General features: G+C 42.3%; 10 protein-coding genes across 10 annotated transcripts; 6 read left to right on the top strand and 4 right to left on the bottom strand.

Annotated features, from left to right (window-relative positions):
• Positions 1-132: 132 nt before the first annotated feature.
• Positions 133-2,076, top strand: MAG2 (RING-type E3 ubiquitin transferase MAG2; the record flags this gene model as incomplete). The annotated part of the gene is made up of 1 exon (XM_003680857.1): positions 133-2,076. The coding sequence occupies one exon, from the start codon at positions 133-135 to the stop codon at positions 2,074-2,076; it is 1,944 nt and encodes a 647-aa protein (XP_003680905.1).
• A 291-nt stretch (positions 2,077-2,367) lies between these two features.
• Positions 2,368-4,296, top strand: CRN1 (coronin; the record flags this gene model as incomplete). The annotated part of the gene is made up of 1 exon (XM_003680856.1): positions 2,368-4,296. One exon carries the CDS (start codon positions 2,368-2,370, stop codon positions 4,294-4,296), a length of 1,929 nt encoding a protein of 642 aa, XP_003680904.1.
• Positions 4,297-4,710: 414 nt separating this feature from the next.
• On the top strand, positions 4,711-10,917 carry SEN1 (DNA/RNA helicase SEN1; the record flags this gene model as incomplete). Its single annotated transcript, XM_003680855.1, has 1 exon — positions 4,711-10,917. The coding sequence occupies one exon, from the start codon at positions 4,711-4,713 to the stop codon at positions 10,915-10,917; it is 6,207 nt and encodes a 2,068-aa protein (XP_003680903.1).
• A 75-nt stretch (positions 10,918-10,992) lies between these two features.
• Positions 10,993-12,276, bottom strand: ATG23 (Atg23p; the record flags this gene model as incomplete). Its single annotated transcript, XM_003680854.1, has 1 exon — positions 10,993-12,276. The coding sequence occupies one exon, from the start codon at positions 12,274-12,276 to the stop codon at positions 10,993-10,995; it is 1,284 nt and encodes a 427-aa protein (XP_003680902.1).
• Positions 12,277-12,950: 674 nt separating this feature from the next.
• On the top strand, positions 12,951-14,702 carry IMD3 (IMP dehydrogenase IMD3; the record flags this gene model as incomplete). The annotated part of the gene is made up of 2 exons (XM_003680853.1): positions 12,951-13,401; positions 13,588-14,702. The coding sequence occupies 2 exons, from the start codon at positions 12,951-12,953 to the stop codon at positions 14,700-14,702; spliced, it is 1,566 nt and encodes a 521-aa protein (XP_003680901.1).
• A 92-nt stretch (positions 14,703-14,794) lies between these two features.
• CNA1 (calcineurin catalytic subunit A) lies at positions 14,795-16,468 on the bottom strand (the record flags this gene model as incomplete). The annotated part of the gene is made up of 1 exon (XM_003680852.1): positions 14,795-16,468. One exon carries the CDS (start codon positions 16,466-16,468, stop codon positions 14,795-14,797), a length of 1,674 nt encoding a protein of 557 aa, XP_003680900.1.
• A 340-nt stretch (positions 16,469-16,808) lies between these two features.
• Positions 16,809-17,423, top strand: TSR2 (Tsr2p; the record flags this gene model as incomplete). The annotated part of the gene is made up of 1 exon (XM_003680851.1): positions 16,809-17,423. One exon carries the CDS (start codon positions 16,809-16,811, stop codon positions 17,421-17,423), a length of 615 nt encoding a protein of 204 aa, XP_003680899.1.
• A 102-nt stretch (positions 17,424-17,525) lies between these two features.
• ECM30 (Ecm30p) lies at positions 17,526-21,047 on the bottom strand (the record flags this gene model as incomplete). Its single annotated transcript, XM_003680850.1, has 1 exon — positions 17,526-21,047. One exon carries the CDS (start codon positions 21,045-21,047, stop codon positions 17,526-17,528), a length of 3,522 nt encoding a protein of 1,173 aa, XP_003680898.1.
• A 138-nt stretch (positions 21,048-21,185) lies between these two features.
• DIF1 (Dif1p) lies at positions 21,186-21,605 on the bottom strand (the record flags this gene model as incomplete). Its single annotated transcript, XM_003680849.1, has 1 exon — positions 21,186-21,605. One exon carries the CDS (start codon positions 21,603-21,605, stop codon positions 21,186-21,188), a length of 420 nt encoding a protein of 139 aa, XP_003680897.1.
• A 974-nt stretch (positions 21,606-22,579) lies between these two features.
• On the top strand, positions 22,580-23,878 carry CAR2 (ornithine-oxo-acid transaminase; the record flags this gene model as incomplete). The annotated part of the gene is made up of 1 exon (XM_003680848.1): positions 22,580-23,878. One exon carries the CDS (start codon positions 22,580-22,582, stop codon positions 23,876-23,878), a length of 1,299 nt encoding a protein of 432 aa, XP_003680896.1.
• Positions 23,879-24,028: the final 150 nt, after the last annotated feature.

Here is a 24,028-nt window from a genome sequence, read left to right as displayed (position 1 = left end):
AGCTTTTAAACTTTACACCAGTCAAGCTCTTGAACAAGCACAAACAGTCGAATTTGAAAGGCTGCAGGTGAGTTATTTGGTGGTGATTTCGCTGCCAGGACGATAGCTACGGCTTGTGGTTCACTAGAGCTCATGGATAGAGAGATGGCCGTGAAGAACAGTGGCAATTCGGAGAGAGAAATCCCGGAGATACTTAGTGGTGGTGGAAGGCGTGAGTCAAGTGGTAAGTCCCAGAGGACTTCCCATCCGAAGGGTAAAGATGGTAGAAATGCAGCCACCAAGGCTCATGGTTATCATGGAGGCAACCATAGACAGCGTGGGAAGCAGCAAAAGCCCGGGAATGGGAGAAGAAGAGATGACTCTGAAAGCTATGATTTGGATATGTCGTTGCAAGATGAGCTAATTAATGGAAATTACAGGTTACGAGGTAGGAAGGCGCAGGTTTCGATAAATCATTTGTTGCAGTTTCAATTACCTGAAATTGAGAGAGAACAAGAAGGAAGATTACGCAAGGGCAATCGGAGAAGGAATCAAGGTGAGACTCATATACATCTGCATGGTGACTCTTTTATCAACGCAAACTATCGGCTGCTTCTGGATGATCGTTTCGATTATAAGGAACAGAGTGCGGACCCCAATGCGCCTGTGCCAGGTGAGAAAATCGTGCGAGTTATCGTTCCTCGAGGTCAAAACTGTCCCATCTGTCTTTCTGAAGAGCCTATAGCACCTCATATGGTCGCATGTGGCCATATTTTCTGTCTGAGCTGTCTCTTAAACTTCTTTTCTGTTGAGGATACTGTCAAGGATAAGAACACATATGCGCAGAAGAAAAAACTTAAGGAATGTCCTCTATGTGGTAGCATTGTACGTCCAGAGAAGGTGAAGCCTGTGCTGGCTGAAGAGGCCCGTGCTCATGATGTGCCGGAGCCTGGTAAGGCGGCTACTTTGAAATTGATGTGCAAGCCTCATGGGTCGATCTTGCCTCTGCCAGTGCTATTGGGTACCGATCCTCTAGCTGTTGGAGATGCCCCATCTTTGGATCTACCTCTTGTTGCCGATTATGCTCATATGGTCAAATGCAGTGCTTCAAAAGCCATGGAACTGTATCAAAAGGATTTGGAGGGGATATTAAACCAGTATGAAATTGACAAAATTTTGTACAACGATGAAGGAAAATATTACAAGATGGCGATTGACTATGTGAATGATAAGATTGCAAATATCATCAGTCAACAAGATGTGGATAATTTGGAAGGAATTGATCAATCGATAGCCAACCTCAATTTAGGTACTGACCTGAAAGAGAAGTACAACGATTCCAATGCCTTTTTCTTTTACCAAACATCATTCTCTTCACCAATCAGATTCTTTTTATCGCCACTTGATGTTAAAATCCTGTTGACTGCATTTCATCAGTACTCTAAATTTCCAGAAGAACTGAATGTAATGGTGGAAAATGTTAATTACAGTTCCGTACTTACCCCTGAAATGACTAATCGTTACAAGTATTTTGGTCATTTACCACTGGGCACAGAAATCGCCTTCATCGAGATCGACTGGAGGGAGAATAATATCCTGCCCAAGGAAGTTTACCAACATTTCGTCGTGGAACTTAAGCAACGTCGCAGAAAACTCAGCCAGAGGAAGCACAAAGAGGACAAGCAGAGAATAGATCATCAAAGAAAACTCGAAAGGGAACACGCGGAATTCTATAGGAGGGAAAATGGCGAGCTGTCGTCGACTCAAGATTTCTTGGACCGCGAAATAGCTCTGAGCAACGAAAGTTTCCTGGATTCGCTGTCTTCGATAAACCAAACATCTCAAGATCTGACAAACGGCAACAATGAAGACCGAGAAAGGAAGCCCGCTTTGAAGGAAAGGACCATATGGGGCACCTCCATCCCAGTGAGTCGTGACGAGAAGTCTTCGAAAGAGAATGAAGAATTTGAAGCCATGCTTCTTCAGAAGATGCAGCAAGATGAAGCCGATGAAAGTTCCGGCGATGCTGGCAGGAAGAAGGGCAAGAAGAAGAAGGGCAAAGTCATGCTGTTCAGCAGCGCTCATCGAACTTTATAGCATACTTTTGATAATGTATATTAATGATAATGGATGATTAATAATACCCATAAGGAAGCTCAGTCAAGACCATTAATGGATGTACAAGGTTAATATTCCAACCCGCAAATTCAGGATTACTAGTATGGATCCCAGATGGCGTCTCTTTGGGTTTTAATCTCTGGTCATTTTTAATGCTTTTCGAGAATTTATAGGAGATCGCGTTGAAAAATGGCAACCGTTGCTTGTTGACATTTGGACCTTTCGAGTGAAGGCTCTCGAAATAATACTCTTCAAGGCTCAATTGACACTATGAGTGGTAAGTTTGTGCGTGCTTCCAAGTACAGACACGTCTTTGGTCAGCCGGCCAAAAAGGAGCTGCAATATGAGAACGTTAAAGTTACGAACAACGCTTGGGACTCTAATATCATTAAGACCAATGGAAAGTTTATCTCAGTAACTTGGAATGCTTCTGGTGGTGGTGCTTTTGCTGTTATCCCTGTTGAGGAGGTTGGTAAAAGTCCAGATCAGGTTCCATTATTCAGAGGACACACCGCGCAAGTACTAGACACAGACTTTGACCCATTTAACGATCATAGAGTTGCATCTGGTTCGGATGACTGTAAAATTGGTATCTGGGATATTCCAGAAGGCTATTCGTTCCGTAATCATATCGATGAAAACGGAGACGTTATTGATATTCAACCTACCAAAATGTTAACTGGGCACTCGAGGAAAGTGGGTCATGTACTTTTCCATCCTGTTTCTCAGAATGTTTTGGCTTCATCTTCTTTGGACTATACCGTGAGAATATGGAATGTCGAGACCGGTGAAAACCTAATCACCCTAAAGCATCCTGATATGGTGACCTCCATGTCCTTCTCATATGATGGTAACCACTTAGCTACTGTTGCTCGTGACAAGAAACTAAGAGTTTGGGATATTAGAAACAACAAGATTGTGAGTGAGGGCCTGGCGCATGCTGGTGCCAAAAACCAAAGAGTTGTTTGGCTGGGAAACTCTGATAGACTTGCTACTACTGGTTTTTCAAAATTAAGTGATCGTCAAATAGGTATCTGGGATGCCTTTAATTTGGAAAAGGGTGACCTGGGTGGGTTTTACACTGTGGACCAATCTTCTGGTATACTAATGCCATTCTATGATCCTGATAACAAGATTCTTTATCTTGCCGGTAAAGGTGATGGTAATATTCGTTACTATGAGTTCCAAAACGATGAGCTATTTGAACTTTCCGAATATCAATCCACCGAGCCTCAAAGAGGCTTTGCCGTAGCACCTAAGCGCATGGTTAATGTGAGAGACAACGAAGTCTTGAGATGCTTCAAGACTGTGGTTGACCAGTACATTGAGCCTCTCTCATTCTACGTTCCAAGAAGATCAGAAGAGTTCCAGGAGGATATCTATCCTGCTGCGCCCTCCGACAAACCTGCATTAACAGCGGAAGAATGGTTCTCTGGTAAGTCTGTAGATGGACCTATCCTGGTTGATATGAAGAACATTTATGAAGGTTCTGAACCAACCTTCAAGGAGTCTAAAAAGGAGAATAAGCCAGTTTCCAGTACCCCTCTAAAGGAAGAGAAGAAAGCTCAGGAACAAATCGAGAAACCAGTCGAGAGATCAGTCGAGAAACCAGACGAGAAATCAACTGTCACAGAGAAAGAGGCCACTAATGAGCAAAGAAATGTCTCGACAGCCTCCCAAAAACCATCGTCAATCAACACTTCTCTTAAATCTGACGATTCTGTTGATAAGCTACTGAAAAAGGCATCTACTTTCGACAAGGCCAACGATGCAGAAGATCCGTCAAAGGAAACATCTGGTTGGGATGAAGAAGACGAAAAACCAGCACCGGTTGAAATTAACAAAACTAAAGAACTCTCAAAGGGTACAAATGGTACGAAGGAAAATTCTGCAGCTCAGTCTCCTCAAAAATCAACAGGTTCGTCTATCTCAACTGCTACTTCGACAGTACCTTCCACTGCACCTTCAACTGCCACTGAGCAAGCTGTACCAGCTGCGAAAACTGAGGCGGCGGTTACCACTGCGGCTGCCAGCAGCTCAGGGAAATCTCTTGGCCTCAAACAATCAGTAGAAAAGCTATCCGGATTGGTAGTGACTTTGGAAGAAATCGTTGAGAAACTAGTCCATTCAAACCTCGAGAAGGATGAACGCCTGCAAAGATTGGAGCTCAAAATTGAAGAACTAGCTGGTAGAAACTAAGCCCAGCAGTTTGGGCACATAGTGAATGTAGTGAGATCCTAGATCGACCGATATATACATAGAGACTTGAATAAATGGACTGTTATTATTGTAGATCCAGTCTCGTGACCTTTGATTGACGTGAAGTCAAAATTGTTACTTGACGCGATGACTTTGAACATTAACTTTTTATCCATGACAGTTTAGGCTCATAAAGGCTGTATTTGTCGTTTAGACCGGCGTATCTCAATTTCATTAGGGCTCAAGAAGGCCATCAGCACTCGGAGAACTTTCGTGAGCTTTTGGATTATTTATCACCGTTTCTGTAGACAATTTTGATCTGGAAAGTACAAGGGCTTTGAAGGCAAAAGGAAACGTGAATAACAATTGACTGCACGTCCTTTTCTCTCTGTACATAAGTTAAATACTTACTAGATGGGACCAGATGCTCAGGTCGAAGAACGACAAGCTGCCGCCAGAAAGTACCTGCCGATCATAGAGAAGGTCTACGCTGGGGTCAACAATGATATTTCCGAGTCTAGCCTTTTAGGTGAGCTGTTGAAACTGATAGCTCAACTACCCAAGGATTTCCATCTATTTTGTGATCCAGACTTCAGGCCACTTTCAATTTTTTGTCTGACAATATTCTCATTCAATGAGCAGGAGACTATGACCTGGTTAAAAAACAGGTTTAATCCAACTTTGGCTAGTTGTGATAAATGCATATTAAATTTTACTCGTGGTAAGTGTAAGATGCTCCAGCATTTTGCCATTCAGAGACATGTACCTCACGAACATGTCGCCAAGTTCAACGACATAGTCTGCCTGTGGAGAATTGAAGCCATCCTTCCTGTCTTGCATCAAATTTCCAACAAGGATAACACTGCAGTTGAAGTCACCAGAGACATTGAATTGGCCGTCTTCGAATGCTTGTGCAATCCACACATGTTACGACTGAATAAAGAATTCAAAATGACATTTGACGTTATATTCAAATTTCTATACCTGTCGAAACAGCCTTTCCTTGATTCTGAAAATTCAGAATTAATGCGCACATTCATCGCAGGGATGATTTATTGTTGGTGTGAAGGCACTCCCGAGCAGATACAATGGGCTCGAACCATTCTCAAAAAATTGCATACTGAGAAATTCTCTCTCACAGCTTCAAACATGACTTCAGATATACTGGAAGAAGTTAACATACATGTACTTTTTCTGCAAAACCCAGCGAATTGGAATGAAGTTGTTGTTTCACAGTTTTGGTCTAGGCTAATATCAGTTTTCTCATTTTTCGATGAAGATGCTCTTATAGACAATTTCGAAGTTCCAAATAACATTGAATCGCTGAGAAAGACGTATAGGTTTCCTATTGAATCCATCTTTAAGCTGTGGTACCATCACTTGGGGAAAACATACCGTGATAAACCTTTGGAATTCTTACTGAGAGCTCTAAGCATGTTCCTTGATAAACTGGGTTCTGAATTTTGGTCTAAAATTGAACCGTACACATTCCATAGTATTTTAGACATCGTTTTCGATCGTGATTCTTTTGCGCAAAAACTCATCCGTATTCAGGATAACAAGATAGCTGAAGATGACATTGAACTTGTCCTTTCATTCTCTGGTTGCCTCACTGATATGGTTTCATGGACATTGATGTTTTATCACTCATTGACAGAATCTAAAAAGATCCAGATGGTAAAAAAAGTTTCGATGGCATTTCTAAGAGTCATCGCAAATCAGCCTTCGTTGAAGTCAATTCCTAAAGCTTGCTTGATGAACTCGTCTACAGCTCTATTAACAGCAGTATTGACCATTAAGAATGAGGAACGTGATAAACTGTACGAGAGAGATGATTTCGAAGTTGTACTTTATTCAAAGACGGACTCGAGAGCACTGTTAAATAACCCACTAATTCAAGACGTGGTAATACGTTCGGCTACTCATCCGGATGAGCTGTATCCTGGCTTAGGTAACTCGACAACTTCCGTTTCAACATCCGCCATGATGGTGCTGACCAAGTGCATGAATTTCGACATCTTGATGCTTTGTCAAACATCATACAAACTATATGCAGGGAAGCATATCAACAACATTCCTTTTACGGACGCTTTGCTGGATAACTTAACAAAAAAATTGGACCTTAGGTCATTTCATGATGGCCCACTTCTAGCAAAGCAGCTACTAGTATCATTAAGGGATATTAACGGATTGTTGATAATTTCTTCCAAAGAACCAGCTGCAGTCAGGCATAACGCTGATGTTAAGCGTTTCTTGGTTCTATGCACCGGCTTGGTGGCCAAATTTGCTGATATTCTGCCCAAACAACTTTCAAATGTGCTTACGGATAGTGAAGCTGCACAGGGCTTCTGGTCATGTATCTTTTCACCTAACACGGAGCTATACCAAGCAGCAACAAATATACTTTACGACACTTTTGATGTTGAAGGCAGACTGGAAGGTATTCAAGTCATTTTAGCTGGTAACTTCACTGGTCACCTAAGTGCCATCAATCGTGTTTTGCATCAACTAATACAATGTGAGTTTTATGAGCCATGTCCTAGGGCCATCCGAGTCCTCATGGACGTCGTTAGTGCATTCACGGACCCAGTTGGCGGGGTGTTCTCTAATTTCTCTACCCTCAGAAACAATAAGACCGATAGCGAACTTTGTCACTTCTGGGAATTGACTTGGTCTTTTTTGGATACCATCTATCGTTGTACGCTAACGTGGGCGACGAAGTACGAGTATTCTGAGCTTGAGAATTTTACCAAAGACACGCTGGATTTGAGCAGGACGCTGGTAGACTCTTATAGGGAGTTCCTTGATATATTCCAAGATACCAAGGTGGACTTTTTTGAAAGTGTTTTGAAAGCTATGAAGAACATGCTTTATTGGTTGAGATTGAGCGACGAAGCTTTATTGGACTCTTGTGTTAAACTAATTGTGAGCGCCTCCGATTTAGCCATGGAGAAGGACATAAAGTTCAGCGACGACTTAGTTGAACAAATGGCAAAGTATGGATCGAAAGCCAAAAAATACTCCAATAAGCTTTCCGAGCAGCAGATGTCAGAAATCTTGACTAAAGCGAAGTCTTTTGATCGCGAATTGACAGAAAAGATTATAGCAGAGGCAGAAGATTACCACAAGGAAAAAGCTCTCATGAAATTGGGAAGCCCGGCACCGTCGAGCATGTCTCCATCACCGGCGGTAGAGTCGAAGGCCGACTTCTTGCAACGGAAGGCTTTAGCCTCTTCTATCACAGGGCGCCCTAAGACCTCTCAGTCCAAGATCACGTCATTTGGTACCATGCAGGCAGGCAGCATGCCCAGAATATCTACCAAACCAACTAAACCACTATCCAAAATGGAACTTGCCAGACGACAGCTTCTAAGTAATCGAGTGGTGCATCCTCCGAGTAACACTGTGTTCCATTCTAAGACAAGGACTGCTGCAGACAGGAATGGCGAAAGCAGCAGTGATGAGAGCGATGGCGATATTGAGGTTGCCAGGGAACTGTTTGCCACTGCAAAAGCGAAGGGAGAAGGTATACAGACTCTTGATATCAACGGGAAAGCTGTTCGTAAGAGCACGAATGCAGAACGTGCAAAAATTGAAGAGGAAAATATGCGTAAAAGGCTCAACGTTGATCTCAACCCATTGTACGAGACAGTTTTGCAGTGGGACTATTCCAGACGAAGTGACTATCCTGATGACGAATCTCCCGATAAGTATAGTAAGGTAAAGGACTCATTCAACTCCGTGAATGAATATAGGAAAGTTATCAGGCCATTACTACTTCTAGAGTGTTGGCAAGGGCTGTGCTCTACCCGTGATAGAGAGGATTTTAAACCGTTCAGTGTAATTGTGGGCAATAGAACAGCTGTTTCCGACTTTTACGAGGTTTACGCTTCGGCCTCGAAGACCATGATACAGGACGCAGGTATCACAGAATCAGACATAATTGTTCTGGCTTATTTTCCTGGTAACGAACAGGTCTCGACAATGAGGAACGAAGATTTCAAGAAGGCATCTCATACCTGTCTCGCGAAGGTTAAAACATTGAAAAATACAAAAGGCAATAAAGTCGATGTCACACTGCGAATTCATAGAAAGCACAACTTCTCCAAGTTTTTGACTTTGAGGTCAGAAATATTTGCTGTTAAAGTAATGCAAATGACCACTGTGGAGAGAGAATACTCAACTCTAGAAGCACTGGAATATTACGACCTGGTAGAACAAATTTTACGCGCCGCCCCATCACAATCAGTCGAAGTTGATAGCAGCGAAGTCGATTTTGTGAAATCCAACTACAAACTGAATTCTTCTCAAGCGAAAGCAATTGTCAACACTGTTTCAAAAGAGGGCTTCTCCTTGATTCAGGGTCCACCCGGTACTGGTAAAACGAAAACAATATTAGGTGTCATTGGCTACTTTTTGTCAACGCGTAATACACTGCCATCCAACGTCATTCAAGCGCCAAAGGGCAGTGTATCGTTATCCACTGAGCAACTCCTGAAGAAACAGAAGATCTTAATTTGTGCACCAAGTAATGCCGCAGTAGATGAGATCGTCCTCCGTCTGAAGGATGGGATAACCAATAGGCAAGGTGGGAAGTTTCAGCCTAGCATTGTACGTGTTGGTCGTTCTGACGCCGTGAATGCAGCGATCAGAGATTTGACTCTGGAAGAGCAGGTGGACAAACAGGTATCACAGAAAAATTACGAGTTCTCTAATAATCCTGACTTGGAAAAGAAGTTTAGCTCCACTGTTGCCCAGAGAAGAGAGCTAAGAGCCAAATTGGATGCCGAGAATGGGTCTGCTTCAAGTTCTTTGTCAACTGAAGATATCGCTAAGTTGCAGATAAAAATCCGAGAACTCAGCAAGGAGCTTAATGAACTCGGACGGCAAAGAGACGAAATCCGAGAGAAGAACTCTGTCAATTATAGGAACAGAGATCTTGATAGACGCAATGCTCAAGCTCGTATCTTGGCAAGTAGCAATGTCATATGTTCTACGCTTTCAGGTGCCGCACACGATGTGCTAGCTTCGCTTGGTGTGAAATTCGATACTGTCATAGTTGATGAGGCTTGTCAGTGTACCGAGTTATCGGCAATTATTCCCCTTCGATACGGGGGTAAGCGCTGTATCATGGTGGGTGATCCAAATCAGCTGCCACCTACTGTTCTCTCTGGCGCGGCAAGCAATTTTGGTTATAATCAGTCTCTTTTTGTGCGCATGGAGAAGAATAGCTCGCCATACCTGTTGGACGTGCAGTATCGTATGCACCCGGCGATCAGTAAGTTTCCATCCGCAGAATTTTATAATGGTCGTTTGAAAGATGGGCCAGACGTTGAAATACTGAACATTCGACCTTGGCACAAAAATGCACCTCTCACGCCATATCGATTTTTCGATATAGTTACTGGTAAGGAATCCCAAAATGCGAAAAGTATGTCATATGTTAACACGGAAGAAATACGAGTAGCGATTGAATTGGTCGAAAACTTGGTGAATAAATATGAAAGGGAACTCGACTTCTCTGGTAAAATTGGGGTAATTTCCCCCTATAAGGAGCAAGCAATGACCATGAGAAGACAATTCAGATCTCACTTTGGCGCTTCCATCGCGCAGTATGTTGATTTCAACACAATTGATGGTTTTCAAGGTCAAGAGAAGGAAATTATCATTATCTCATGTGTTCGTGCTGACGATTCCAAGACAAGTGTTGGTTTCTTAAGAGACTTCCGCCGTATGAACGTTGCATTGACCAGAGCGAAGACTAGTATGTGGATTCTTGGTCACCAAAAATCTCTGGTCAAAAATAAGCTCTGGCGAAATTTAATTACCGATGCCCAGGGAAGAGGCTGTTTGGAATTTGCCTGTCCTGGGTTTCTCAATAAGAAAAATCACAATGCTCAAAGAACCTTGGAAAGATTCCGAGGCTCGCACGATGGTCCTAAGATGGACGACGAATACAATCCGTATGAAAGAGATCAATACAAGAAGATTCAGAAAACTAAACGTAAACATGAAGAAACGAATGCCAGCGGGAAGGCTCTGGGCAGAGGGAATACACCTTCAGCAGCTGGAGCAGTTGGAGTCAAGAAGAAGAAATCATCCATATTTGGAGGTCCCTCTGTAGTCGAAGCAGGAAAACATGCGAATGGTCCATATATCAAAGAAAAGGGAAGCTCTAAACAAGTAGAAACCAGTACCAAGGCAACGGATAATCGACACGTTCTATTTTCTGATAATGTCCAAGTAATACCACAGACCGGTGACGAGAACATGGACGCTAATAGGAATGCAATCGCAGATCATCAAGGAGCGGCGAAATCGAGATCCAGTGACGACGAGAATGATTATGTTCCACGTCCAGTGGAAATGAAAACCGATTTGCGCCATCAAGAATCAGAGTCTGTCGCGGATGAGGATGACTATCACCCCGCTGACGCACCGAACGGGCTCCGCGATTGTGCAGTACCAACTTCGGTTAGTCCTATCAGCCAAAATGTCTCTCCTGCTGGAAGCCCATCGACAGTTAGCAATGAAACTGGTCATAATGGCCAAAAAGCCACTGGAAGGAGACAAAAATCGTCAACGCCATTCATCCCCAGGAGAAGGCAGCAGCATCGATAAGCTATAAACAACGCACTATATAAGAGACGCTATATCTTAGCACAGCTAATTGCATATCCTCTCAGAGGTGAAACATTAATCCTTTTTCTGAGATTTATCCTTCAACATAGTAAGACTGTTCGAACCTGAAGCACCATTATTGTTACTGAGTGACTGGGCTGTCTTGTCCGAAAGACCAATCTTTGGTGGAGATTTGTTGGCAACCAGGAAGGGAGGACTAGAGTGTTTGTTCCTTATAGGCGAAGATGGCTCAATAGGTTTTGAAGACTGTGATATTTCATCATACGCATTTTCAATTACTTCTCTTTCATGACTTACAAGCGTTATAAGAATACGGTTGTTTGTGGACGATATGATGGATGAAAGTTCCTCGATATTTTCTTTGATCCAGGATCCCACTCTATCCGTAGGAAGCTCTGTCAAATCTCCCGTCAACGCTGACCTTAATCGATCCTCCAAATTCTTGACAGAGTCTACACAGTCGCTCCACGAATCTCTAACGTGAATCAATTGGTAAGAGTCGTCTTTCCTATGAGTTAGTTGATCCTGTAAGGAGGCAATCTTCATGTCTAGAAACTCGTTCGCGTGGCTTGCAATATCTTCTTGTTCGAGTTCTAATTGTTTGTCCCTTTGATCGTTGAGCTTCAAATGGAACAACTTTTGGGCTGTAGAAGTTTCGTCTGGTAGAGCCAGACCCACCTTAGCAAGTAAATTCTTTCGTTTTGAGCTATTCTTCCTAAGTTCATCATCAATTGCACTGGTTTCCCGTCGTATCCTTGCCACTTGTGCCTTCATTTCCTTTTCGATAAAAGCCTGATCCTTTGTAATATCATTCAATAGCTCTTTCAACTGCTTGACACTTTGTAAGACATTATCATGACATGAATGAAGCACTTTTACGGACTGGAGAACTGTTTCACGACTCACATCGCCTTGTGAATGATCTTCAACCAAAGTAGTGTTATTTGCTCCGACTAAATCGAGATATTGATCCAAAACCCGACGATAACGGGTGTCAACCACTACGTTTTGTTCACTTTGATCTTTTACACTCACGGGAGTCTCCTCTGTCCATTTATCTCTTTCTTTCAAGAGCAATTGTCTTTTCCTGTTCAACCTCGTAAATTTATCCTTAGCTTTCTGCAAAACCTGTATCTCATCTCTGATTTCCCCATCACAGGATGTCAGCATATCATTCAAGGTGCACAAATCATTGAAGCAAATCAATATATCTCGTCTTATACCTTCCAAACGGTCTGATGGACCCTGATCCTGCAAGGCTCTCCCATGTAACTCGACCAAAATGTGCAAAAGGTCCGTAATTTCAGCATTCTGCCTCAAAATATCGTCCAATGCCATTCCCAATGCTTTCAGCGACTGAAACGGACCAGATCTCCTGCGACTAATAGCTCATCGAGTTATATAAATTGGTATTATCGCCAAATTGTCCGGGATTTGCAAGAGGTCGCGGTCTCTCCGGACAAACAGGGTCCGACATCTCTAATAAAGTGAACTTACAAGCCAATTGCAGTGGACATTAAAACGTTTCTGTTACTACGGAGGCAGCCTAAGGCTCAGTTTCATGCCAAGTTGCTTGGAAATAATAAAAAAACAGAGTTTTCCCTCGAATTTCGCCCAATTTGGACCATTAAAATCGTAAAAAATACATGATCCACCTACAATGCACTCTGCAGATTATTCAGCTCCATTAGACACTGCTAATCGTTTCTAATAGTTGTTTAAAAAAATTATGTGCTTCAAGGTTGAAAAAATTTCACATTTCTTTTGTTGGGCGAAGCTCATCGCTGAAAAATTTCAAAAAGTATAAATATTTGTAAGATTAACTGTTAAAATTGAAAAGTTTCTGGATCTTTTAGCACTTTGGGTCCGGGATAGTTTCTCTGGGAGTGGGTCTCTTTGTTTTGTTGGGTCTCTTTGTTTTGTTGGGTCTGTTAGTCTTCTTGTCTCCTTTTTTGTCGATTCTTGATTCAATTCAGATAACAATCAAGCGTAACGTGTATTAGTAAAGAAAAATGGTTAGAGACTGTGCTACTGCTTTGGAGTACTTGAAGACTTTCGAGGAAAAAGATGGGTTGTCTGTTGAGCAATTGATGGACTCAAAGACCAGAGGTGGATTGACTTATAATGATTTTTTGATTCTACCAGGTAAGATTGGCTTCCCATCTTCCGCTGTCACATTGCAAACCAAATTGACCAAGAAGATCACCTTGAATGCACCATTTGTGTCCTCTCCCATGGATACCGTCACGGAGTCCGATATGGCTATTCATGTTGCATTATTAGGTGGTATTGGTATTGTTCACCATAACTGTAGCCCAGAAGACCAGGCTGCAATGGTTAAAAAAGTTAAGAAATACGAAAATGGTTTTATTAACTCTCCAGTGGTTATCCCTGCTAGTGCTACCGTTGGCCAGGCTAAGGCTATGAGGCAAAAATTTGGATTTGCTGGTTTCCCAGTGACAGGTATGTTTTAACTAACTATTGATTTTTCCATTGTGCAATTGCAGATCATACATGATGATTAACTTTACCAATAATAACTTTCGTTCTACTGAATAGGATCAAACGATCTTGTAGAGAACTTCTACTCTGATTTGATTTTTGCATTGCATACAAGCTCAAGAGTTTTTTACTAACAGATAAATTCAGAAAATGGTCAACTTTACTCTAAATTGATTGGTATTGTGACTTCTCGTGATATTCAGTTTGTTGAGGATGACAGCTTGCCAATTTCCGAGATTATGACTAAGGAAGTTGTTACCGGTGCTCAAGGCATTACTCTAGCTAAAGGTAACGATATCTTGAAGGAGACTAAGAAGGGTAAACTTCCAATTGTCGACAGTGAAGGTAACATTGTTTCTATGTTGTCTAGAAGCGATCTAATGAAGAACCAAACCTTCCCATTGGCTTCTAAATCCTTCGCTACTAAGCAATTGTTGTGTGGTGCCTCCATCGGTACTATGCCATCTGATAGAGAAAGATTGAAACTATTGGTCGAAGCTGGTTTGGACGTTGTCGTCTTGGACTCTTCTCAAGGTAACTCTATCTTCCAGTTGGATCTAATTAAGTGGATCAAGCAGACCTTTCCAGATTTGGAAGTCATTGCTGGTAACGTTTGTACCAGAGAACAAGCTGCCAGCTTGATCGCCGCTGGTGCTGATGGTCTAAGAATCGGTATGGGTACTGGTTCCATCTGTATCACTCAAGAAGTTATGGCCTGTGGTAGACCTCAAGGTACTGCCGTTTACAACGTCAGTAAATTTGCCAACGAGTTCGGTGTCCCATGTATCGCCGATGGTGGTATCCAAAACATTGGTCACTTAGTGAAGGCCTTGGCTTTGGGTGCTTCCACCTGTATGATGGGTGGTATGTTGGCTGGTACCACTGAATCTCCAGGTGAATACTTCTACAGAGATGGTAAGAGATTAAAGACTTACCGTGGTATGGGTTCTATCGATGCTATGCAAAAAACTGGCGGCAAGGATAACGCGGCTACTTCTCGTTACTTCTCAGAGGCTGACCATGTGCTAGTCGCCCAAGGTGTCTCTGGTGCTGTCGTTGACAAGGGTTCCGTTAAGAAGTTTATTCCATACCTATACAATGGTCTACAACACTCTTTGCAAGATATTGGTGTCCAATCTTTGGAAGAATTCAACGAAAGTGTTGATGCCGGTAATATTAGATTTGAGTTCAGAACTGCTTCCGCTCAATTGGAAGGTGGTATCAACAACATGCACTCCTACGAAAAGCGTCTACACGATTAAATAGTAGATCTATAAACAATATGTGTCTAAATTCATATATCCTCGCGTCATCATCATCATCTTGAATATGGGCAATGCAGTTTGTATTTGACTCATTTTTTCCTCTCTGCTCTTTTCAGTAGCTCATCATAAAAGTCATTCTTATTTGTCTGGTCTAACGATGGAGGCATTCTTTCATTTACCAAGTCCTGCTTCCTTGCCCTCTCAAAAGTCGACAACGTCTCATTCAATCCATCAGATCCATGAGCTAAGGCTCCGCGAGGTAACACACCAGCATTCAAGTGTTTCAGATACTTCACTTTTTCCCTCTCTTCTCTCAGAACAGAATACATCCTAGACACCTTGGCGATAGCTAGGATCTTGTTCCTTAAAGCTTTTCTCCGCGCTTCGTCTTCTAGTATTGACTTTGTGTGTGTAGCATCCTCGACTGGCTCGGCAGTCTTTTCAGGTTCCTCCTCTACCTCTTCTATGCTTTTACCTACTCGTTCACGAATAATTGGGGTATCTTCGCCCAGTTCATCTTCTGTACAAATGTTCAGTATCGACACGAGCATCTCAGTAACCTTTTCACCAACGAAGGGTAGTGACCACGTAAAGACATCCATAAAATCAGGTAGCCAGTAAGGATGCGGCGACATGTTGAACTGACGGATGTTCATCACGTTGGACTCATATTTTAACACAGCAGCTTTGTTTTTATAAGTATCCAAATAGTTTGGAGCACTGAATAATGTGAGTAAACTGGGGAATCCCAGTGTCTTAGTGTTTTTGTACATTCGATAACCGGCATCCTGCGCCTCATGGGCTCTGATAATCGAAAGCAGTCCAGTCCTTTGTAAGAATTCGCATGCTGCCTGATAGTTGAACGCGAATGAACAACCTCTCACGGTGTTTGGGGTGAATTTGTCCATAGTGGTATCATCGGCATCCTCATCGTATGTCTCAATAGGATCGGCCCAGACAAGGTCGCACATCAACCCTCTAGAAGGTATTTCTCTGAATCTGTTTATTCGATTAACGTCCTGTACGCTAGTCAACTCTGGTGAAATTCCACCGTGAACGCAAAAGTATTGACCATTCATCAAGGCAGCCAGAGGCAGAGTATTGAAAGATCGGCAGCAAGCCTCGTAAACCTTTAAAGTATACTTGTGCAAACACTCATTCTTAAAAGTAAAATAGGACGTCAGGTGTTTACATTCATGATTACCCCTAATCAGCCAGAAATGTCCATTAAAGTTCAACTTCAATGCATATAGATATATCAGACACTCGAAGGAAAAAGAACCTCTATCAACGTAATCACCAAGAAACAAATACGCAGTAGTCTCAGGATTACCACCGACTTCAAAAAGTTTCAAGAGATCAAAGTATTGGCCATGAATATCACCGCAAACAGTAACTGGAGCAGGTACATGTAACAGATTAGGTTCCTTGGAGAGACAACTAGCTGCCATCTCTAAGATTCTCAATGCTTGTGACTCATGAAGTCTTCCCTCTCTCTTAAAATGTTCCCTCAAAAACTCATGGTTGGGTAGTCCAGTTTTCTTATCAAACAACTCTTCATCAGTAGAAATCTTACTAGTAATAGGTGCAACATTCTTGATAACCCTTTCCTTCGTGGAGACCCTTCTCCCATCCTCTAAAGTATAAACTTCCAAATTTGCTTCGCCTTTCAACGTAGCCTTGGGAGGTTTGCTCTCTATGATCTTCAAAGCCGCATTGATCTTATCAGTATTCGCCTGAGCCTCGGATTTAGAGTTCGGCATTTCTATCCTGTATTATTCGAGAAATTGAAGTAAAGGACACTTTCAAATCAGTCTAAACTAAACGGAGCAAGCCGGACTTATCTTATAACTCAATTTCAGCTCAGCTACGGCTCAGTAACCTGTTTTATCTACCAGATGAGTTGCCGTTATCTTCATCAGAGGCTTATCCTTTGTTCAACTCTGAACATTTCTTGAGAATTTGAGCGTCACGTGAACTTACCATACAAATATGAAAAATTTGGCAGCTCATCGCATAAGACAGGTCAAGTTAATGAACCAGATGAAGGTTAGTTCTAGTGGATTTCATTACTTTGTAACTTGATATCGGTATCAATTTAGGATGAGTTCGACTGCATACGATTTGGCCGTTGTGGAAGCTCCAACGGAGGCTAAGAATTTACAATTTGAGGATGAAAAACAGCAGGCAAGATTTGAATTGGGGGTATCCATGATGGTTTACAAATGGGAAGCTTTGGAAGTGGCAGTGGCCAATAGTTGGGGTGGACCTTCTTCTGCGGAAAAGCGCGATTGGATTACTGCGATTGTAGTGGATCTTTTCAAAAGTGAGAAAATTGTTGATGCTGCTACGATTGAAGAGACTTTATTGTATGCCATGATTGATGAGTTTGATACTAACGTCGAGGATGAATCCACTGTGCCCATTGCTGTGGGTATAATAGATATCTACAAGCAATGTCAAGTTCAGGATTATTCCACTGTTGAACAACTGTACACTAAATGGGTTGAGAAACAGAACAGCGGTGAGAGTGCTAAAGTAATTACGATTGAAGAGGATCCTTTGAATCCCGATGCCTCTTCGTGCGACGAGGGTGATGAAGAAGATGAGGACGAGGGAGAGGGAGAGGAAGACATTGAAATGAACGACCAGCCATCCAGTGGGCCAGTTGTTGATGAAGATGGGTTTGAACTTGTACAAAAGAAGGGAAGACGTTAGTTTATGTGTGTATTTATAAATTTATTCGAAATGCTACTATTCTTCTTAAAGTGCTATTAATCTACTAAACATCAAATTATGAGATAATATAAAGAAAAAAGTCTACAGTTGTTTTGGAGTTGAAAACATAGTATGATTGCTGCTGAAGGAATCTCTGGGAGTATAAGGTCTTGATGGCGCGGGGGTAGAGTTTGGCGTAATGGTGTCCAAAGAATTGACACTTGCGTTACTCGCAAATTTAAACCGTTTCAGTAAGGACGATGTCATATCCAGCAACGAAAATTCTTCCTTTTCTTGTCGCCTTATGTTGAAAAGTCGAACTTGGGTACCAGCCCAAGCGTTTGGCTTTAGAATACCGGGATCCAAAGTGAACACGTTTCGCCTAGGATTGTTAGCGGACGATGATGGCTTCCCATTGAAGCATTCTTCTTCGTTGATGGGACTATATTCTTCGTTCTTATTAAAGCCGGTCCATGAAAACCTGAAGAATGAATGGCCGTTACCGGAGGTCGCATTTTTGTTCCGTGAGTTGTTCAACTGAGGACTCGTAACATGATGACTGCTATTTAGTTCCAATGGCGAGTTGGGTATTGCTTCATGATTTTGTGTGGAAAAATAGCTTAATAATGAGCTGTTATTACTATTAGTTCTTGACAGTGTGGAGCCGTTTGAATTCCACCTCTCTAAATTGGGCATAGTTGGTGTAATTGAATCCATCGTTGGCTCTTTTGTTAAATTAGTGCCGTTATTTGCGCTATTCAGACCCGTGAAAGCTGGAGAGAGGGAGTAAGGGCCCGAATGTGTATTTAAGATATCCGACCAAATGATGATCTGGAGCCATTTTTGGTAAACAAAATTGCTTTCAGAGAGATTTATCTTGATTGGGTCTGCCTCTTTCATTTCACGAACACTGACAGGTAAGGCCTGTATTATTGTTTGCTTGAACTTATCTTTTGATTGAGAAATTTGATCTATCAGCGTGTAATAGTCCGTGGTGGTGATAGTGGCAATGCTAGGGTGCTGATGTAGTATGACTCTAATGGCTCTAATGAGTGCTCTCAACGTATCGGCGCCCACCCATGATTTGCTAAATGCACCCGAAGCCCTCAATTTTGCCTTTGATTTTGATGTGATACCAACAGGCAATTGAGGCCTAAACGAATTGAACAATGTTTTATCTGAGAATATAGAGCTCTGGGACATATCCGCTTGCTCATAAATTTCACAGGTCTTCACATTGCTTTGAACTTTAGAAATTTCAATTTCTGTACCATCGAGGCTTTGTTCCTTGGCACTTAATTCTCCAATAGATGTCGATTCTTCCTCGCCTCCATCATTATCGTCATCATCATCATCCTTTTTCTTTTCCTTATCAAAGAAAAGGTTCTGAGCACTGGATTCATTTGAATTTGAATTGTTTATCGAATCATTTTGATCAAATTCAACATCATCCTGTAACAACCGTGGATTGAAAACGTACTCGACGTAATCATGCATTTGAATCTTACCCACTCCTTCAACGATACCAGTGGTGCTGAGTGCCTTTGAAATTGCATCAATAGAATCCCTGACTTGACTGAAAACCCGCAAATGTCGTGTGATGGCAAACACTAGATTGAGCGCTTCATCGAAATATAAGTAGATGTAGACGAGTACAGCTCTTAGGGTCAGTGCCAGTAAGTCCAATTTGAAGCCGGGGCAGGTCAGATATGATTTTGTTAAGTTGCCGACGCAAAACGTAGTGAGATATTTCTTGTTTGACATCTTGGAAATGAGTTGCACGAGAGTCATAGAAGCGTTGTAACTCAATCCTCCATATTTCAATGCCTTTGATTGCCTCTTTGAAGACAATTGTGCTAATTCTTCATCCTTTAAGTTCAGAGGTATTGGTAAGATGTTATAAATCAGCTCGAATAACCAAGGACGAGGTCTAACATTATTCTTGATATCGGAAATTGCCATATTGCAGAGATGGATGAGGGTAAAATCTCTATAAGTGATATTATTGATATTCCCCGTGGATAGCTTGAAAAAATTTGGTATCTTGTTAGTGTAATAGTTCGGAGTGAACCTGTCCAACAACTTGGATAGTACGAGCTTTCTGGAAGATAACATCAACGTCAAGTTGGAGCACAATGGTATCAGCGCGGTGGAAATTTCTGGCACGTCATTGTAAAAATTGAGATAATAAACGGAGAAGATTATCAATCTGTTAGCGATCTTATCAGCAACGTAGTTTTCAAAACATTTGTTCATTTGTAAGAGTCTGGTGAAAAGTATTAGCCATTCGACCAATAGAGGTGATACAGGCGGCAAAGTAGTGCTATCGTTATTCTCGTTGGTGGACTCCTGGTTGTTGGTCGTATTGGTCTGATCATTTAGATTTGTGGATGACGGTCTTCTCGAGAGGAAGTTGAGAGGGTTGGATTCCTGTTCGATTGCCAAGTCTACGGGCAACTTGAAAATCTTCGCAAACGATGTCAAAATGAGCTTTAGATCGAACTCACGGTTGAAAGTCGTAAGGTAAGAAAGCACCATATTGGGCAACAAGTTCTCAATATCGTTTGAAGATTGTAATTTCAAACTTAGCGTGAATTTAAAAGTCTCGGCACGATTCCAGTCGTTATAACACATCAAATTCAACAACTGCAAACTTGATAGGACCAAAGTATGTCTGAGTGCGGGCAAATGTTGTTGATGATTTTGCTTATAACCGAGATCATGATACGGGATAGTAGTTTCTTCTTGATAATTGGAGCAGAACCTGCAAACGAGGTTAATAATGGATGCAACGGTACATATGAGGTCGTACTCAGGGGTCAGAGTCGTAAGACAAAACAAGAACCTGTTAATCTTTTTGCTTGGCTCAGGGATGAAATCTCGCGGTTGGTACAAGTCCGAGGAACACATTGCCAGCACTAAGTTCAGAATTTCTAACCTGTTCGAATCTATCACAGGTGACTGATGGTGGTAGGTCGTGTCTTGTGTACTCACACCATTCTCCCATAACAAATGTGTGAACGAACCGGGCGAACCTCTGGAAGCAATAGTGAACCCCTCGATAAATAGCAGTTTGACCAAGGCCCTAACAAGCAAGAGTCCTAGAGGTGGTAACTCTGCGGGCTCCTCATCGGACAGACCAAAGATGTGATTGCTATTTCGAGTCCAAAAGATATCCTGCAACTTGCATCTTTGCAAGTAGACAGGTACCATCTTGGTCAAGATACGTATGCATACAAGCAATTGAACAAGTTGCCCCTCCAAAAGCGTCGTACTAGACGCATCTAGTGAATTGGAAAGTATAACGACCTGTAAAGCTGTATAACGTAGTAAATTGATAAAATTCGTAGCATTCACAGTGATAATGTTGCTCAATTCCGTTGGAGAAACAAGCGTATTAAACAATTCCATTGTAAGTGTATTGCCTGAAGAGACAAAGTCCACATAGAATGGGTTAAACAAGTCACAACCTCGCTCCTTATTCAAATATAATGCCACTAACTTTTTCAATTCAGTCTCTTCTTGTACCAATGGAACAACCGAAGTAGTCTCCCCGTCCGGTCGAGCCAGTCGGACCACCTGGTCCCGGTACAAGGCAGCTAATTTGGAGTCCGTATTACCCATCTTGTAACTCTTACCTACCAACTAGATTGAAAGGATTGGTATACTATAATGAAATCCAATTGTATTATACTATATTTTTCCAGTTAAAAGCGGGCAATCACCCTCCCGGATCCGTACATAGTGAGATCTCTCTCAAATTTAAAACTCTGCCTGTTCCCAATTCCTCTTAGAAGGCCCATTGAACAACACTTCCAAGTCATTTGAGCCCAGCTTATTGCGCATCATATCTCCATCGATGACATTTAGTCTTTGATCCAACGAATCTTCCCACATTTCAAGCGAAGAAGTCGAAGAAACTGTTCTTTGATTCACTAGCATTGGTGCTGGTGTAGATAGCGGAACACGCTTGTACTCTGGGATCGTTACACCGGAATTATCCTGCACACAACAGTTAGAAAACCCTTGTTCCTGTTGAGTCACGGGAACCTTATAACCTTGATCGACACTTTGCCTTATACGCATACCCAAAGCCCCTAGTTTGGACTGAAATTCATATGCTTCTTGTTGTGGTTGGATCGGTATCTGTAGCTGTCTCTTGACGGGAGAAGTCTCTGCCATATTGTATGTATATGTGTATATGTTTGTATGTGTGTGCTAGAGGACCAAACAAGAATGGGGCCCTTCCGGGCGGCAGATCGCATGCTCCTTATATAGCGGAAATGGAGAGGCTTGGACGTGCAGAGTGACTGATGATCAAGCGCCCAGGCACCGCACCAAACTCTTTGTTGTGTAAACAAACGATGGCTGGGTGTGTAAATAGACGTTAACAGTGACATAAAATTTAGCCGCCCAGGTACTTATTGTCCGGTTGAGCCAGGGTCTGTCCGGGAGATGCAGTAGAAATCGATTTGCAATACAATATTGCGCTGGCGTTCGATTTTGTATTGCTGCAGCGCATTTTCTAGTCTTACAGCAGTCGCAAACTGAGAAAGGGCGTGCGGATGGTAGCGCCGCATGAAAATTGTATTGTACTGTATACCGAGTAGGTGACGGATCACCTCTCCAGGTTCAATTTCATCGAGCAGAATACCCGCTGAACTGGAAATTGTTAAAAAGAGTAGGAAAAGAATTCAACTGGAAATGTCTTAGTAACCATTATTGAGTGAACGTATTTACCTTCCCTGTGTATAAGAAGTGTTAAAGAATGCACGGCGGCTGCGGCTCATTAGTTCGAGTATAGTCGTATCTCTATTCCACTTTCCGCCTTGATTAGCTGCCCATCTTGACCAACTAGCCATCATGCATCCAGTTCTATCTACTCTTTTCCATTTTTTTTTTCACTTAATGCTTCATAACCTTTCGTTATCGTAGCCTCGCGTTCCGCTATGTACAAGCGATGGCGACCGACCGCTAAGGGCAAGAGAAGGATAACTGTTAGGTATAAAAGACAACAACTTTCGCAAAATTTAGCAGATCCTCCTCTCAATGTTCCAAACTCACTCACAGTATCCCACCGAGTAAATATATGAATGATCAGAACTAATTTATTAAGATTTTCAACTAATAAATTAAAAATTAATAAGATATTAAAAATGTCTACTGCTAATCTAAGTTCTAAGCAGACTGTCGAGTACGAGCAAAAGTACTCTGCTCACAATTATCATCCGCTTCCAGTGGTATTCCACAAGGCTTCTGGTGCACATGTTTGGGATCCAGAGGGTAAAGAATATTTAGATTTCTTATCTGCCTACTCTGCTGTTAATCAGGGCCATTGTCATCCAAAGATTATCGAAGCTCTAGTGGATCAGGCTTCTAAGCTAACGCTTTCTTCAAGAGCTTTCTCAAATGACTCTTTTGCGGAGTTCGCCAAGTATATCACCGAGTATTTCAACTACGAAATGGTTTTGCCCATGAATACTGGTGCAGAAGCCGTCGAATCAGCTTTGAAGCTTGCCAGACGTTGGGGTTACGAGACAAAGAAGATCCCAGAGGGCCAAGCTATCGTTTTGGGTGCTGAAGGGAACTTCCACGGTAGAACTTTCGGAGCTATTTCTCTATCTACTGATGAGGAAGATTCTCGTAAGAATTTCGGACCATTTTTGGTCAACACTACTTCTGAATCCCCAGCTACTAAGCGTAAGGTACGTTACGGTGTTGTTGAAGATATCGAAGCTGCATTCAAGAGTCACGGTGACAAGATTGCAGCTATCATATTGGAACCTATTCAGGGTGAAGCAGGGATCGTTGTTCCTCCAACAGACTATTTGACAAAGGTTCAGAAATTGTGTCGTGAATACAACGTCTTGTTCATTTGTGATGAAATCCAAACCGGTGTAGGTCGTACCGGTAAGATGCTGTGCTACGAGCACTCTCCAGATGTGAAGCCAGATGTTGTTTTGCTAGGTAAAGCTATTTCTGGTGGTGTCTATCCTGTTTCCTGTGTTCTTTCCTCCAAGGAAATCATGCTTACTTTGGCCCCAGGTTCTCACGGTTCCACTTACGGTGGTAACCCATTGGCCTCCAGAGTTGCCATCGCGGCTTTGAAAGTCGTTAAGGATGAAAAACTGGTCGAGAGAGCCCAGGAGCTAGGTGAATTGCTACAAAAAGAGCTCGAAGCTTTGCAGAAGGAATCTAACGGTGCTATTTCCGAAGTTCGTGGCCGTGGGCTCCTCACCGCCATTGTCATCGATCCAAAGAAGGCCAATGGTCGTACTGCCTGGGATCTGTGTCTAATTATGAAGGATCACGGTGTCCTAGCTAAGCCAACTCATCAACACATCATCAGATTGGCTCCTCCACTGACCATCTCGAAGGAGGACCTGCTGAAAGGTGTACAGGTCATCAAGGAGTCACTTGCTAAGTTACCAACAGCTCCAAAGAGTGATCACTAAAAGTTTTGTATTTACCTTTAAATAATTGAAAATTTGCCATACTCGCAACGCTTTTGTCCATCGGCCTTACCACATATTAGATCTTACAAAATTCGACCATCACGCTCTAAGTGGAAAATAAACAACAGTGGCACCTTTGCAACTGTAGCA

The sequence above is a fragment of the Torulaspora delbrueckii genome, chromosome 4 (assembly GCF_000243375.1).
Source record: "Torulaspora delbrueckii CBS 1146 chromosome 4, complete genome".
NCBI lineage: Eukaryota > Fungi > Ascomycota > Saccharomycetes > Saccharomycetales > Saccharomycetaceae > Torulaspora > Torulaspora delbrueckii.
Note: the sequence above shows the minus strand (reverse complement) of the source record. Positions and strands in the feature narration are given on the sequence as shown.